The sequence below is a fragment of the Sitophilus oryzae genome, unplaced genomic scaffold (assembly GCF_002938485.1).
Source record: "Sitophilus oryzae breed Bouriz unplaced genomic scaffold, Soryzae_2.0 scaffold_1057_pilon_pilon, whole genome shotgun sequence".
NCBI classification, from domain to species: domain Eukaryota; kingdom Metazoa; phylum Arthropoda; class Insecta; order Coleoptera; family Curculionidae; genus Sitophilus; species Sitophilus oryzae.
Window position 1 is genome coordinate 190,363 of NW_022145679.1, and position 15,188 is coordinate 205,550.

The 15,188-nt window shown below is 32.6% G+C and overlaps 1 protein-coding gene across 1 annotated transcript in view; it reads right to left on the reverse strand.

Annotated features, from left to right (window-relative positions):
* The window catches only part of LOC115875464 (rho guanine nucleotide exchange factor 4-like), a 59,698-nt gene that overhangs the window by 5,627 nt on the left and 38,883 nt on the right, over positions 1-15,188 (reverse strand). Inside the window, 3 exon segments of the mRNA XM_030890936.1 lie at positions 4,780-4,864; positions 5,758-5,886; positions 9,089-9,413. Coding sequence (XP_030746796.1) covers positions 4,780-4,864; positions 5,758-5,886; positions 9,089-9,413 — 539 coding nt within the window.

Here is a 15,188-nt window from a genome sequence, read left to right on the forward strand (position 1 = left end):
ATTCTTATACAGGGTGGCCCATCGAAAACGTTCCGCAAGGCATAACGGCCAGGGTAATTTTTTTTTCAGAAAATCCAAAAACACGTCAATTTTGTTCGTGAGGGGGACAACTTTTGCCCCAAAACAAAAAACAGCAAATTGGTCGAAGGAATTTATCCTTATCATTTACTCTGATAAATGTTTAAATAAACTTTTCAAATTTCAATCCTTCATATTTTCTCAATGACTTGACCGATTTTCAAAAACGAAGCTGGTAAATATAGAGAATAGAAAGCCCTTTTCATTGCGGTGCCACTTGACCCCCCTTCCCATTTGAAAAAAGTTGGGGGATGACACCGCAGCTTAGAGGGTTGAAGATTTTGCAATCATTTTTGGGGCAAAAGTTGCCACCCTCACAAACAAAATTGACGTGTTTTTGGATTTTCTGAAAAGAAAATTACCCTGGCCGTTATGCCTTGCGGAACGTTTTCGATGGGCCACCCTGTATTAAAACTTTTCGTCAAGTGTGAACTATTAAGTAACTGTGATCAGCTAGTAATTGTTAATTTGGAGTTTTGTATTCATGTAATGCCATTTTAACAGAACGTCAATAGCCTCTCCACATACCAGAATATTTGGCCTGTGGATTTAACCTGCGGATCTGGCTTGCGAACTTCTTCTGCGGATAAAGATTTTGTATTTGTGTGGCAGACCAAACCTGTGGCGGACCACATGTCAAATCCGCAGCCTTGATCTGTTAGATTAAATTGGTTTAAAAAACGAATCAAGGATAAAGTCGGCTGACTTTTAGCGCTCTTTCTAGCGTCAGTTTTTATTCCGATAAACATTTATCTACAGGGTGGTCCGAACTGTATTCCGGAAACTTTGGCAGCTTGTTCTGCAGATAAAAATAAGTAAAAAAGTTCGTATAAATGTATGTCCTAAAACGATAAGTTTCGGAGATACAGGGTTTAGAAGTTTCATTTTTATTTCATTTTTTTTTCAAATAATTTGTGAAGTAACGACAATGTTCGGATGAAAATTTGTGTCAGGGAGTTTATTGACATGAGAAATTTGACTTCGATGTCAATATAACTTTATTTGTAGAGGGCGCCGCCTATATGTGTTTTAACTATTTTGAAGAGTAATAATTGTTCGTCCGTACCTGTATAAAACTACTGAGTGAAAAAATATACATTTTCGTGACTTTTTATGTAAAAAATGCCTCTTGGTAAAAATTGCTACAAGCAACCGTTCTCAAGATCTTTAGAATAGAAATACTCAATACACGTCATTATTGATAAAAAATAAACACGTTGAGTGGGGATAGTTATTTGACTGAAATAATAATTTTTTATTTATTTAAATAAATCATTTTTTTTTCGAAAAAATGATGATAAAACAGTTTATGTTGAACTTTTGGCACAAAAACATCAAATTGCATGATTTCAGTATTTATTCAGTACTCCATTATTTATGTGAATGATGACAGGTATTGATAATTTTGATTTCAAATATCTAGAGGACTATAATATATATAAATAACCCAAAAAACAACATTTCATCTAGAGGACTATTACCCCTAGCGATTTTTACCAAGAGACCTTTTTTAAGTAAAAAGCGTCGTAAATGTACCATTGCGATAAAAAAAAGTAGTACAACAAAATATGATTTAATATGCTGGTCTATAATAAAATATTTTCTTTGAAACTGATAACTAACTGTGTCATCAGAATTCTTTGCGTCAGTGTCACGTAATTTTAAAAAATGCCTTTAACTTCAGAGCAAAAATCGATTATATTTACGCGATTAAGGGATGGGGGTTCCCATAAAGGACATTACAGATGCATTAGGGATAAACAAAAAAAACAGTGTTGTTGGCTAAACCAAAATTCGAGAACATATCGATATCCTTATAGACCAGGAGTTCTATCTGGGACTATTATAAATTCTTGTACCTACTTTTTTTTTTTATCACAATGGTATATATTTTCACTCAGTAGTTTAATACAGGTGCGAACAAAAAGTTATTACTCTTCAGAACAGTTAAAAAACATGTAAGTAGAGGGGTGCCACCACAGGTAGGAGTCATATTGACATCGAAATCAAATTTCTCATGTCAAAAAACTCCCCATATACCAATTTTCATCCAACATATTGATGTTACTTCAAAATTAATTGGAAAAAATCAAAATAAAAAATGAAACTATCTATACCTGTATCTCCTGAAACTAAGCGTTTTTAGGACATATATTTATACGAACTTTTTACTTATTTTGTCTGCAGAATATGATGAAGTTTCTGGAATACACTTCGGACCACCCTGTATATTATTTAAATTTGGGTCTGGCTGTGTTCACCCTTAACGTAACCGGCAGCTTACACACGAGTTAAATAACTAGAACAGCCAGAACGTGTTGGAACGAACCTATTATTAACTTTTCTCATATATGTACAGGGTGGGTCAAATTCGACGCTTTTCAATGGAAACACCCTTTTCTATAGGAAATAGACAAAAACTAATATCGGTGTCTGGAGCTCAATTTTTGTCAAAAACATGATGGTGAAAACCGCATATCGATATCTGTTACCGTTTCGGAGTTACAGGGTGTTTTTCAAAAATATGCATTTTTAACAAATCGCTGTAACTTTTTTTTGCTATGGAAAATTTTGTATTTTATGAAAGCATTTCCAAAGCACCTTTACGTAGAATTTAATGGTTTAAGTATATTTTTTTTTAAATTAATAATTTAAGAATTATCAAACAGAAAATTTGATTTCTTGTATGAGACACCTGGTTTATTTTAATTTATTGAAAAGAATTTAAAATTACCTTTCAAAAATATAACACACTCGATATTTTGCTCGATTCCTCTTCGAGATATAGAGTATATAAGAATTCGCCCGCTTTAAATAAGTAGGCTTTGAACGGCACCGGCTGTAATGCAAAAAAATTCTAGCTGTGAACATCAATTAAAACGAAAATAATATTTGCTATGAGATGCAGAATTTTATAACAATTTTAGAATATATTTAACCAACCAAACACATTTAAACTATATCTAATAACAATAAAAATAAATAGCAAACCAAGACATGAGATTTTGCTACAGGTGTTCGACATATCAACCGTCTCTCTCTGTTATGGACAGACGGGACTGCTTTTGAACATTTCTCGCGGAATTCATTAACTCAGTAGGGGTGAAAGATACCCTCCCTAACTACTAAGTATTTCTAATTCTTGATTAGGGAGTTTTCGTTGCTTTAAAAAATTCAACTGGTACGGTGGTTAACGGATACGTAACCATAACCGCTATTTTGACAGATAAAAAACAGTTTTCGGACTTTCGGTTCATCGGTTCGGAGCCGACATACGATACGATAACCGAAAACTGACAGCTGACTGAGAGCACAGCCTGTAGCGTCGTGTTTTGATTTTGGTTTTTGTATTGTTGTTTGATTTGAAAGTGCTTTATATGACTTTATTGGGTATCGCTATAGAGGATGAACAATTTAATTTTATTGGACTCTAGTGATGAATCGGATTTGGAGGATGCTATGCTGTTGGAAGGGTTTGAAACAACATCGAATGAATATCGAGCAGAACTTTATGGGAGTTCAACCTAGAAAGTATTATCTGACCAAGAGTGCAAAGTTAATTTCCGCTTTGAAAAAAGACATTCCTCGATTAGTTGAAGCACTAAGAATTCCCAACGAGTTTAATACAGATAAAATAAATAATCAAAACATAAAACAAAATAGAATGAGGTTAGGTTAGATCTGTATTTTCAATGTTGTGTTCCACTGCGCTAGTGCGCATGCGTATCGCTATGTTAACGGCTTTGGCTAACGTCCGTAAAATATTGGCAGTTAGCGGTTACGATATACGATAATCGAAATTGAAATGTCAAAGTTGTCAATTAGCGTTAACCGGAATTGCAATTTGTAAGCAACGAAAACTCCCTATTATATGGAAAGAATAAGGAACATTTATTCTTCCGCATCCTTATTCTTCCGCAAATATATCCATAGGATTAGATCCATGGGCACAAGTCAGGCGGCCTCGACGGCCAACGGCTGGGATCTTGGTTAGCTATTCAATTATTCTTGAAATTGACTACAAAAATTTGCTGATACTTCAGCGTTCTGAGACGGTGCGTCGTCTTGCTGGAAAAATATGTTTTCGAGTTCCATTAGGCATATCATCAATAAGGGGTCCAAAGCCTACTACTTAAAAGTGGCGAACTTTTAAATATTCTGTATTTCGAAGGGGATTATAACAAAATATCAAGTGTGCTATATTTTTGGAAAGGTAATTTTAAATTCTTTTCAGTTATTTAAAAACATAGAGGGTGTCCCAAATAAAAAATCAATTTTCCTGTTGAAAACTCTTAAATTATTAATTTTAAAAATTATACTTAAACCATTAAATTCTACGTAAAAGGTGCTTTGAAATGTTTTCATAGAAAATACAAAAATTTTCCATAGCAAAAAAGTTACAGCGATTTGTTAAAACTGCACATTTTTGAAAAACACCCCGTAACTCCTAAACGGCAACAGATATTGATGTGCGGTTTTCACCAACATGTTTTTGATAAAAACTGAGCTCCAGACACCGATATTAGTTTTCGTCTATCTCCTATAGAAAAAGGTGTTTCCATTTAAAAGCGTCGAATTTGACCCACCCTGTACATATATGATAATTGTATTTAATTTGTTATTTATGATTATATTTTTCCGTTTTAGATAGAAATCTGTACAAGTTTATATTATATTCAAAAGGGGGAGAATTGTTCTTACCTTTTCCATCAGGTACATCAATAATTTCGCAAGTATCTAGGTAGATCCTTCCTTTGTACACGTAAGTGTTCCTCTTAAGAATATCCTGTAAAGAAAAATTGATTAATCTCTTTTGAACTTCAAAATGTGGAACATTTTTAAAATTTATATCGAAGTAGGGTACCTATCTAAAACTTTTGACATATTAACTTTGAGTTTAAGGCGTTTTAAAAGATAATAAAATTTATATGAAATAAAGTTCTGTTGCAATAGATATAAAAATATTACGAAGAAAATAATAAAAAGTATAAAGTGATAGACTAACTTTATTTTTTTATGTACTAACGTTCAATGTTCACTGGAGTTAAAACAAAATATCAAGTACACAATTTTACATAGATATAAATGCAATAGCAGTTACTATGGTTTTAGATTTTAAGAATTTCTTTCCACTTACCAACTAAAGATATAAAATAGAAATAAATTACATTAGGAATGTAGTTTTGTGTAATGGTTATGCTCCTTCATTAGTCGATTCAATATTAGTTTATGATTTCTGCGAACTGGACTTTCGATGTGGATAAAGATACGTCAAATTATTTTTCAATACGGTTTGATAGAGACTTAATCTGTTGTATAAAATTAATTATTAAGAATGTAAATCATAAAATTTTGTTTAATTTTGTTAATAAATTACAGCAACTTTTAAGTAATGTTAAAGATAAAACACCTCTACTAGACAGGATGAGTAAACTGGATCAATAATAAGTAGAATAATGACTCCAAGCTTGCCATGGCTATTTACAAAGTTGGTAAACTTGCCAAGTACGCAAATATTGCTGTACTTGCCAAGCACATGAGTCGCCTGAGTTTGGCATTAGGTTTTTATAAAGAGAAATATGTGATTTTTTTGTTGAATTGTTATTATTTCATCTTTTTTGTAAATAAATGTTAGAAAATATAATTAAAATGTATTAATTGTTTTTTACTTAAGCTTACCTTTTTACAATATACAATCTGATGATCAAACAAGAAGAGCGTGATGTTATTGGTCCACATTCCCGAGGTTACTCTGACTACTTCTCCTTGATAGATAAGCTGTGAACTTAATTCGATTAAATCTTCTCCCTAAAATAGAAAACATAAATGTATTCAGTGTCAATGTAATTTACTATATACCATAGGGTCGAAAAAAAACGGCGTCAGAGTTGGCTTAGAAATTAAAATTACTGCCATTTTATATGTAAAATTATAGATGGAAGTCATCGCTCGAAATTTCTAACGAAATTTAACGCCGTTTTTTTACGATCATATTATCAGTCCACAAGCAAAACATACTAAGGAGCGGTTGTACAAACATAGTTTAAACTTGAATTCAATTGAACAACGCTGAACTCGGCAATTTTATTTATTATGTAAATTCTAATTTAACGTTTCCTTTTTTCTGCTAGGGCTAATCTGGACAGGGCATACTTTGTTTACGCGGAATCCGAACCACGGTCCTCGGCCACCGGCGCACAGTGGTCTAAATGTAAAAATTACGGGGACATTAGGTGACAAGTTTGTCTTCACTGAAGATTGATAGTATGTATAATTTTATAAATAGAATAAAGTCCCATCTTACTTGTATATCAGAGTTTTGTATTTGGTGGATCGGAATGCGATAAAATTGAGGAAATGAAGTAAACAAAAATATAAATGTTCGTTTATATAGAATTTGTTCTCGAGTATCTTGAAGTTCGTTTTGGTAGTTGTGTTGAGATTAGAATATCGTGGTTTGTTTTTTAATTCAGACATATCTGCTCATTTGTTAGGTAAGTTTAGTTACTTATTTCGAAACATGAATATTGATTGATTGATTGATAATTAGTTGTCAAAGAAGTATTTACAATTTTATTAAAGTTTAAAGAATGGAAGGCTCAGAAAAAAAAACGACCCTTTTCTTCACCGTCAAACTAAATTTATTTTAAAGCTAGTATATCTGCCTATCGTGTAACAATATACTGAGCTGCTGATAGGTGCAGCCTTGTGAAATTTTTATTTTTTTCCTATTTTGTACAATTTCGGGCGTGAGTCGAAAACACTTATTTGAGCTTTTGAATGAAAATGGCTGGATGGGAAATGCCACTTCTTTAGTTGTGAGAAAAAAGATGGCCGACTTTGTCATACAACGCATCCCTACTGCTGACGATGATGACCTAACCAACAAAATATCATGGTTTTCAACTCAAATTGCTTAACGTTGGAAAATGTGCTACCGAAATAAGAAACACTTTTTAAAGAAACATGTAATTTGGCTTAACGAATATGTTTATAAATCTAAGTGCCAAAGCACCTTTCAACAACATGCAAAACGCCTTCGCGAAAGAACTCAAGAGAATTTAGTGCTGTTAGTACTAGAACTAAGAGAAGACGTACACATGAATTGATTTTTCAATATGTCCTGCTGAACTTGCGTTTGCTACTCAGACTGGATATACAAGAAAAGAAAAGAGAAATGTTGCTTTAGCCATCAAAAAAGCTACGATTTCTAGTCCCGAAGAGTTGGCAAAAATAAAAAATTTAGAAAGGTTAAACAACGAGATGCGACCATTTTCTCCAGAGGAAGCCTTGATAAAGATAACATTTTGTAGATCAGTAAATACATTCAGTTGAAATATCCAAGTAACACAATATCATTGTCAACATTGTTTTAAGTTGTAATATTCACTTGTAAATTCAATAAATAAAATGACAAAATACCATTTTGTTAATATCCTGACGCAATAAAACAAAATAATATTAAGTACTGTAAATGGTATAGAGCGTCAAAAATAAAAATGGCTGTAACTTTTGATACACATAGTATAAACCATTCACCCCTATATCAAAATGCTGGAAAAAGTACCAGGAATTGAAATCTTAAAAAATATATAGGGTATTTTATTTAAAAAGTATGGTCTGTAGCACTTTTCTGACACACCCCGTATAATTAAAAATATTTTAACAAGAAGCAATTTATTATTACTTAAAACTTTTGTATTAGCATTATTTTGAAATTCTTAATAGCAAACGAGATACTGGACTTTATCGCACTAATTGAACACCCTGTATATAAAATAGGAAGGTAAAAATGTAAAAAATAATTTTGATGAGTGTAATTTTACATAAAATATATATAAATAACAATTATTTCCTTTATTTCAAAAACAAAATTGAGTGTCCCCGAATGAGCATTGTGTAGCAATAGACTTTTTCACTCTTGCTTTACATGGAAACAACAGCCCGTCAGTGTTTCCAGACGGTCACTCGTCCGTCCACTAGTATCGCCCTACGTCGCTTACTTTCGGTGATCTCTCGGGAACCGGTGTTTTGCCGTTGCCCCAATTCTGTTTAGGTATATTTTTCTTGTTGTATAAGATTATGAAATGATTAAAAGCCAAAGTTGCTTGGATTAATAAATAAAATAACTCTGACTTAAATTTTGTAGTTTTTAATGTCATTTTTTTGCATTAATCTATGTTGTTTTTCTTTTCCTGATATTTAAACAACTTTTGAAACACCCCATAGATTAATGCTAAAAGATGGCATTAAAAATTTCAAAATTTAAATCTATTTTATTTATTAGTCTAAGCCCCTCAAAACTGGCTGGCTCAATTTCATATACTTTTAAACTCTATAAAGATTAGTCTGTTAGGCAGACATTGGCGCAATAGCGCAACTCCAAAATTCCGAATATCGATTAGCCCTTACTCTGAGGATTGGTCTCTTATTGGTTTAGTTATCCAATCGATAATTCAAAATCCAGGCTTGCGCACTACGCTTGAGCACGCCTAACTGAGCGACTTATGCAAATTCCTTCAAAAGATTTATATACCCATTTCACCGGCTCGGCTTCACAGAATGGAGTTTGGAGTCGATATAGTTACTTTATAAATATATACTCAATTTTAATCATAAAATATTTAATGTTTAAAGTTCAACGATAAGAAGTCATTGAACAACTTATTAAACTGTTAAGCTTGGTTTAAATCTGAACTCAGCCTGAACCGAGAAAAAACTTTCTAAATATTAAAAAATGTTTTTTTCTGTAGTATCAAGTCGCACAATTTCTAAAATACTTGAATGGTTTAGATAGCCATGAAGTAAACATTTTGATTATTTAGTCAGTGATCCCCAAGTGGTCCAGTGGGCCACGGCACGATGCAAATATCAATCGTTAGTCTTTACTTTTTGTGACGAGTTTTGGGAATATAGTAGAAATGCAGTAGCAGGATGTCCACCAAAACAAGTAAAATCTTGAAAGCGGTCTACGAGAAATAAAGTGTGGAAACCTGCGATTTTGACTCACCTCCCAACCTTCGACGCGCTGTTGCCACCCCGCCAACTTCTCCAAACTCTCCATTCGCCTCTTCCTCTCGTTGATCAACATGGCCACGCCCCTCATCACTTCCAAAGCCTCCTTGATATTAGCAAAATCCTCGTGATCGGTTCTCGTATACTTGAGAAGTTCGGCCAGCTGAAGCGGGTACTTGCATATCCTCTGAACCGGGGTCAACAAGTAGCCGTCCAAGGGTATTTCGATGAGTCCGCGCATCAGTCGGCAAGCCTCGAAGAATTTGCTGTAGTTGTTGTATTGGTAGAGTTCTTGTAAAGCGGCTGTCGCCATGGGATGGCTGGAAAGAAATTATTTATTTTGATTAATTAGTTCAGATATTGATTAGACAGAAACGATTTTCTAATAAATAACACAAAACTGGGAATAGTAGAAGAATACTTATATTTGGGACAACTAATACACAGCTCGGGATGTCTACTACCAGAAATCAACCGAAGAATTATGTTGGAACGGAGTACTTATGGAAGAAATTCAATCATATTTCATATTCAAACGCCACTTTATCTAAAGAAGAAAACATTCGACCAATGTCTCCTACCAGTCATGACCTATGCAGGCAAAATCTGAACACTTAAAACGGATATTATAAGGGAACTGCATATTGCACAACGCTCAAAGTTAATCAGATGTTGAGTTTTTAGATCCAATATGGATAAAAAATGTAAGTATTCGAGCATATTCTGTCTTGGCATTTTCCAATAATTGTTCTTACATTTTAATTATTATTTCTTATATTTCATTTTTTAATTTTTCTTACTTAATTTTTTTTACTTTCTTCAATAAATAGACTTTTTTTTATAACGGTTGTTTTAATCTAAAGAGAGAACCTGGAACTTAAGCAACCTTAGACAAAAACCTCAAATCTAGGTCGCGACGATATGATTAGTATTATAAATAAACAAAAATTATCTGGACCAAGAAACTTCGTTTGTTTCACACTTTAGTTTTAGATTTTTTCGACCTTTATGACAATGATGGGTTTAGGTTTTTTTTAATATTAGGTTTATTTTTTAGTTATAGATTGGCTATAGATTACCTTTAATTTCTTGCAATATACTAAATCCCTTATGATACATTTACGAGTTTGATTGTGATGAAGTTATGAGAGGTATATTTTGTGTGTATATTGATCGGTGGCCTATTACTTAACTATAAATATGTTTAACTAATGAGCATAACACGCTCGAGATAGGAATAGACGCCAAAGACATTAGAATCATACAGGAACTATATTGGAACCAAACCTCGGAGATAAAAGTTAACAATAACTTATCAACAGACATCTTCAATGTGTATAAAGGAGTCCGCCAGGGCTGTATACTGTCACCAGTCACCAATACTATTTAATATACGTCGAAAAGATATTTCAAATGGCTCTGGAAGGAGAAAGTGGAGGAATTAAGATTAACGGAGTTCCAGTTAACAATATAAGATATGCAGATGATACGGCAATCCTAGCACCAAGTTTAGAGGATCTCCAGCAAATAATAAATAAGACAGAGGACATGGGAAATCGTTTCGGTCTTAAAATCAATGCTACCAAGACCAAACTTATGGTAATAGGATGCCAGCCTATAATCACCACCGCATTGACGGCGGATGGAAATATTATAGAGCGAGTACTATGATTTAAATATCTAGGTGCCATGATCAATGAACGATGGGACTGCGGTGAAGAAGTTAAACTGAGAACAAATTATTCAAAATCAACATTTTTCAAACTTAAAAACTTCCTATTAGCACGCAGTCTCCCGCTAGCACTTAGACTACGGGTAGTAAAATGCTACATATGTTTCATCTTACTATACGGCGCAGAAACGTGGTCTCTCAAGGCTAGAACCCTGAACCGCATCGAAGCTTTCGAAATGTTTCGAAAAAAAGAAAAGTTTCATACCTCGGCTATATCCTTAGAGGAGATAAATATTACATCCCTAAGCTGATTCTAGAAGGAAAAATAGAGGAACGGTGAGGCCCAGGAAGAAAACAACATTCCTGGCTAAGAAACATACGGGATTGGTGTAACATCAGTGACGCAGCCACCATATTTCGAAGGACCGAAAACGGCACTCTACACATTATTATGAAGAGTACAGACAATGGCCAACGTGCGGCTAAGCACAATGCACAGGAAGAAGAACAATGAGCATAGTCTTTTGAGACCTTTAGTTTAAGAATTTAAATAAAGTAAAAATAGTTTTGAAAACAAGCAAAATGGGGGCTTATCAGTGACGATGTCTGTGAACATGGTGAAATCCAAAACATGGCGCATTTTTAGTCAAGCCATAAGATTTAGATCTTTTAGGTAAAGGTATGAGGGCACCTTTACCCTAGAGGATTTATGGAACGTCGAAGAAAATAGACGTTGCTCGGTACTGCGCTAAAGAATTTTAAATTAAACTTATAAAATGTACATACGATCTGGACACGAAAAAGTAAGTAACTTTTTAAAATATTAAATAAGTCATACAGGCATACTTTATATGTGACATTGTATATAAAATGCATTTCAATACCTATATGTTTGCACTTTGAATAAGAAGACTAAGGGAGGAGCATAATGCTATCCATGTATTCATGCATGGTGGGCGGAAAAAGCACTCTAGGGTGGGGATCCTTGACAGTTCTGTTTGACGATTCATTTGACACATTTGAATTTGATTTGAAATTTTATGGATTTGTCAGTCTTTACGGAGCTTATTTTATGTTATTTATTATTTATTCTACTACTGATAGTTGTATAAAGGTAGTAAATGTAGATGGAAATTGTGGCAGAACTTAAATTAACAGTGACACTATCGCGATTTATCGAAAAAGACTCTAAACTAGTTGGTTGTGTAGCGTGCGGTAGATCTCGGCAAAAATCGAGTGTAATAATGGAACAACTTTTCGCTAGTAAGTGACTATATAATATACATACGTGTAGTAAACCGATCATTTATGAAATTCACTTAAATTAACTAATTATATATTTTTTCTTGCATTTTTGCTTTTATTTACTACTTGTCAAAGATTAGATGTCAAAGAATTTAGATACGTCAATTTGATTTACCAGATTTACCTGCTTCAGTAGCGTATCGGATGTTTGTGTTAATAAATAATTATTATAACTTATCTATTTTTATTAGAATTATATATTTTTGTAACAATTTTAATAAACCAACATTTATTCACAACGTCAAATAAAACAACATATTATTGAGTCTACCCCACGCCTACCCTACATCATAGTTTCACATTTTTTAAATAAAATTAGAAAGGCACTGATAAACCGGAATTTAAGTCGGCCATATTTGAGGCCCATCGTGGGGACCTAAGATTTTTGATATGCTCCTTCCTTAGTCTTCTTATTCAAAGTGTTTGCACAATATGATCGAAAAAAAACTGCGTCAGCGAAAGCTATTAAATGAAGATCGCTGTCATTTTAAATGACAGCCATGATCTGAGCCTGGACCATGAAATGAGCGATCATCATTTCCAAGCCAACTGGATGCCTTTTTTTATCATATGGTAAATTAATATGCGCATCATTACTTTTTGATAAGTGGATAATTTATTTCCAAATATATGCGAATCATAACAGACTAAATTGTGAAAAATAATTTGATTATTTTGATATTTAACATAAGTGCCTTTATCTTGTACGAATTTAATAGAAAAATTTCTAAAATTAATATGTAGTGGATATTATTTATTGGTATACTCCGGAAGTGTGAAAATATTATAAACTGTATAAAGATAAAGAAGCCTTTTTAAAATTACATTTGCCTAAATACAGATTTCTTATTCTGCAACTTAATGTTACACAAAACTTGTAGATCTTGCCTGTTAGTAGTGTTCTATTTTTAAGTTGTGTAGATATTCTATTTTTAAGATTTCATATTATTTAACTTCTACTTATGACATTCCTAATTATTTTTGCCATAAATAAACATATTTAAAAAAATATATTTTTCTCTTTACATTAAGACACTGAGACTATGTCAAATCTTGAAAAAGGGATTATAATCCCTTTTTGATTGAATATATTCAATCTGCTGTGAAATTAAATTGTAAATACACAGTTTTTTATAACTTGTTTGCATATTTTATTTCAAAATAAATTAATGTTCCATACACTAAACATATGTTGAAAATACTTCTGTGTTTTCCGCCACTTGAAGAAATTCCACAAAATAAAATAGTTATTTTTTGTAAACATCACTGGCGTTGATTCAAGGGAGACCAATTTGTTAGTGTATTTTACCAATTAAACAAATTTGCTTAACGGACAAAGAAAAGCTTAAAGTTTTAGGAGGTACATCTCCTCTCAGTGTTTGAAGCAAAAAATAACACAAAGAACAAAGAAAAGAATATTTAAAATATCTCACTACGACTATTAAGAACGCTTTAGTTTTTAACAGATACGTCAATTATAAACTGTTGACGTTTTTTAACATTATTTTACATTTTTTTTAAAGAAAGAAACTCGCCACAAAGGTAAGGTATTTACTAACCATATGGTTTGTCTATCTTTTTTGTATATTATCTGTTTTAAACTATGCCGTATTAATTGATCAAAATAAACCATACAGCCAATATCTACGGTAGAAATAAACTATCCATTATCCCCGTAAAACAATTTTAAAACGTTTTAAGAAGCTTCTTGAATTAAATTTTTATCTTTCGAAGTATATTTTCTGGCGACTCTTTTCCCAGCTCAAATTTATCCCACTTTAGCAACCGTAAATAAGAAATGAGTACTAAAACTAGAAGTTGCCTGGTCTTGAGCCGGATGTTTAAGTAATTTTTCATGATTCCAATGATATATGACTTAAAACTTTTCTTAGAATTTTATTTTATTTTTGAGAAAATTATATTTGAGAGAGTATATTATGTTTATTGAAATATGATTCTTGACAATGTCTCTTCATATTAACTAAAACTGGTAACATGGTGGCCCTTGCCGTTTTGCAATAAATTTTATTTTATCGTACTCTATATCTTATGAGCTTAATATAGTAAACTATAACTGCGGTGTATTATTTAACTGCACGTGGATTTTATGATCATAAAACAGAACTTTGTATAGGCTTGGTGCATTCTCCGCCGGTGCTGCCACCATCGAAGAATATCGTAAACAACTAGTACTTACAAATACACGGGTTTAAATAGCGAGAATACGAGAAATTTATTATTTAATTATTCTAAAAGGGTTAGGAAGTATAATTTGTGAAAATTCTAAAAATAAAAATAAAAAAGGAAATATTTTGATATCTTCATAGATATGACTTGTATTATAATGTATTATTCCAGCTAAAAAACTTTTTAGATGAGTTAAACTAAGGTAGCCAGGATAGTTTTAATCACCGGTTTTGCTAGTGGGGCATAAATGGGGCTATTTCAGCTGTAGCGAAATTTTTTAAAGGTACGTAATTATAATTTTAGAAGATTTAATCATATTATAATGATAATAATAACATTTAATCACTTTTTTGTCATTACTCACTTGTTTCATTGAACATTTTTGCTTTTGATCAAATTGGCGTGAGAAACCATGAAGCTATAAAATGTTGTTTCGGGAGAGTTGAATATCCGGGAAAGTTGAGTTATTGAATGTTATTGCACCCAACAACGCCCTAATTACGCTCTACTTTTTTCGGCATTTTTATTATCATTTGAAATTATCACAACACAACACGACGCCTAGTTCGAATTCTTTTTCACTTATTTTTTGCTACCTGAAACAGCGTTACATCACACAAACCAAAAAGTGTTTTATAGTCTCAATAACTGCACTAGCAAAAAACTAAAATACTTAAATATTATGACAAAACCACGATTTCAATATTATTTTAATGCGATCAACATGACGGCTACGTGGAACAGGTACTGATAAATTTCCGATCTTTGTCGTTGAAGCGTTGCGGTTGGAATTTGTTGAAATCAACTGAAATGCACCAAGCCTATAGGGTGTCCCAAATTCGAGGGTGATCATTGGAATATCGGAATCCATAGGGATATGAAGCAGGTCAAATAATGGCGAAAATAATTAAAGTGTCAAATTTTACATATA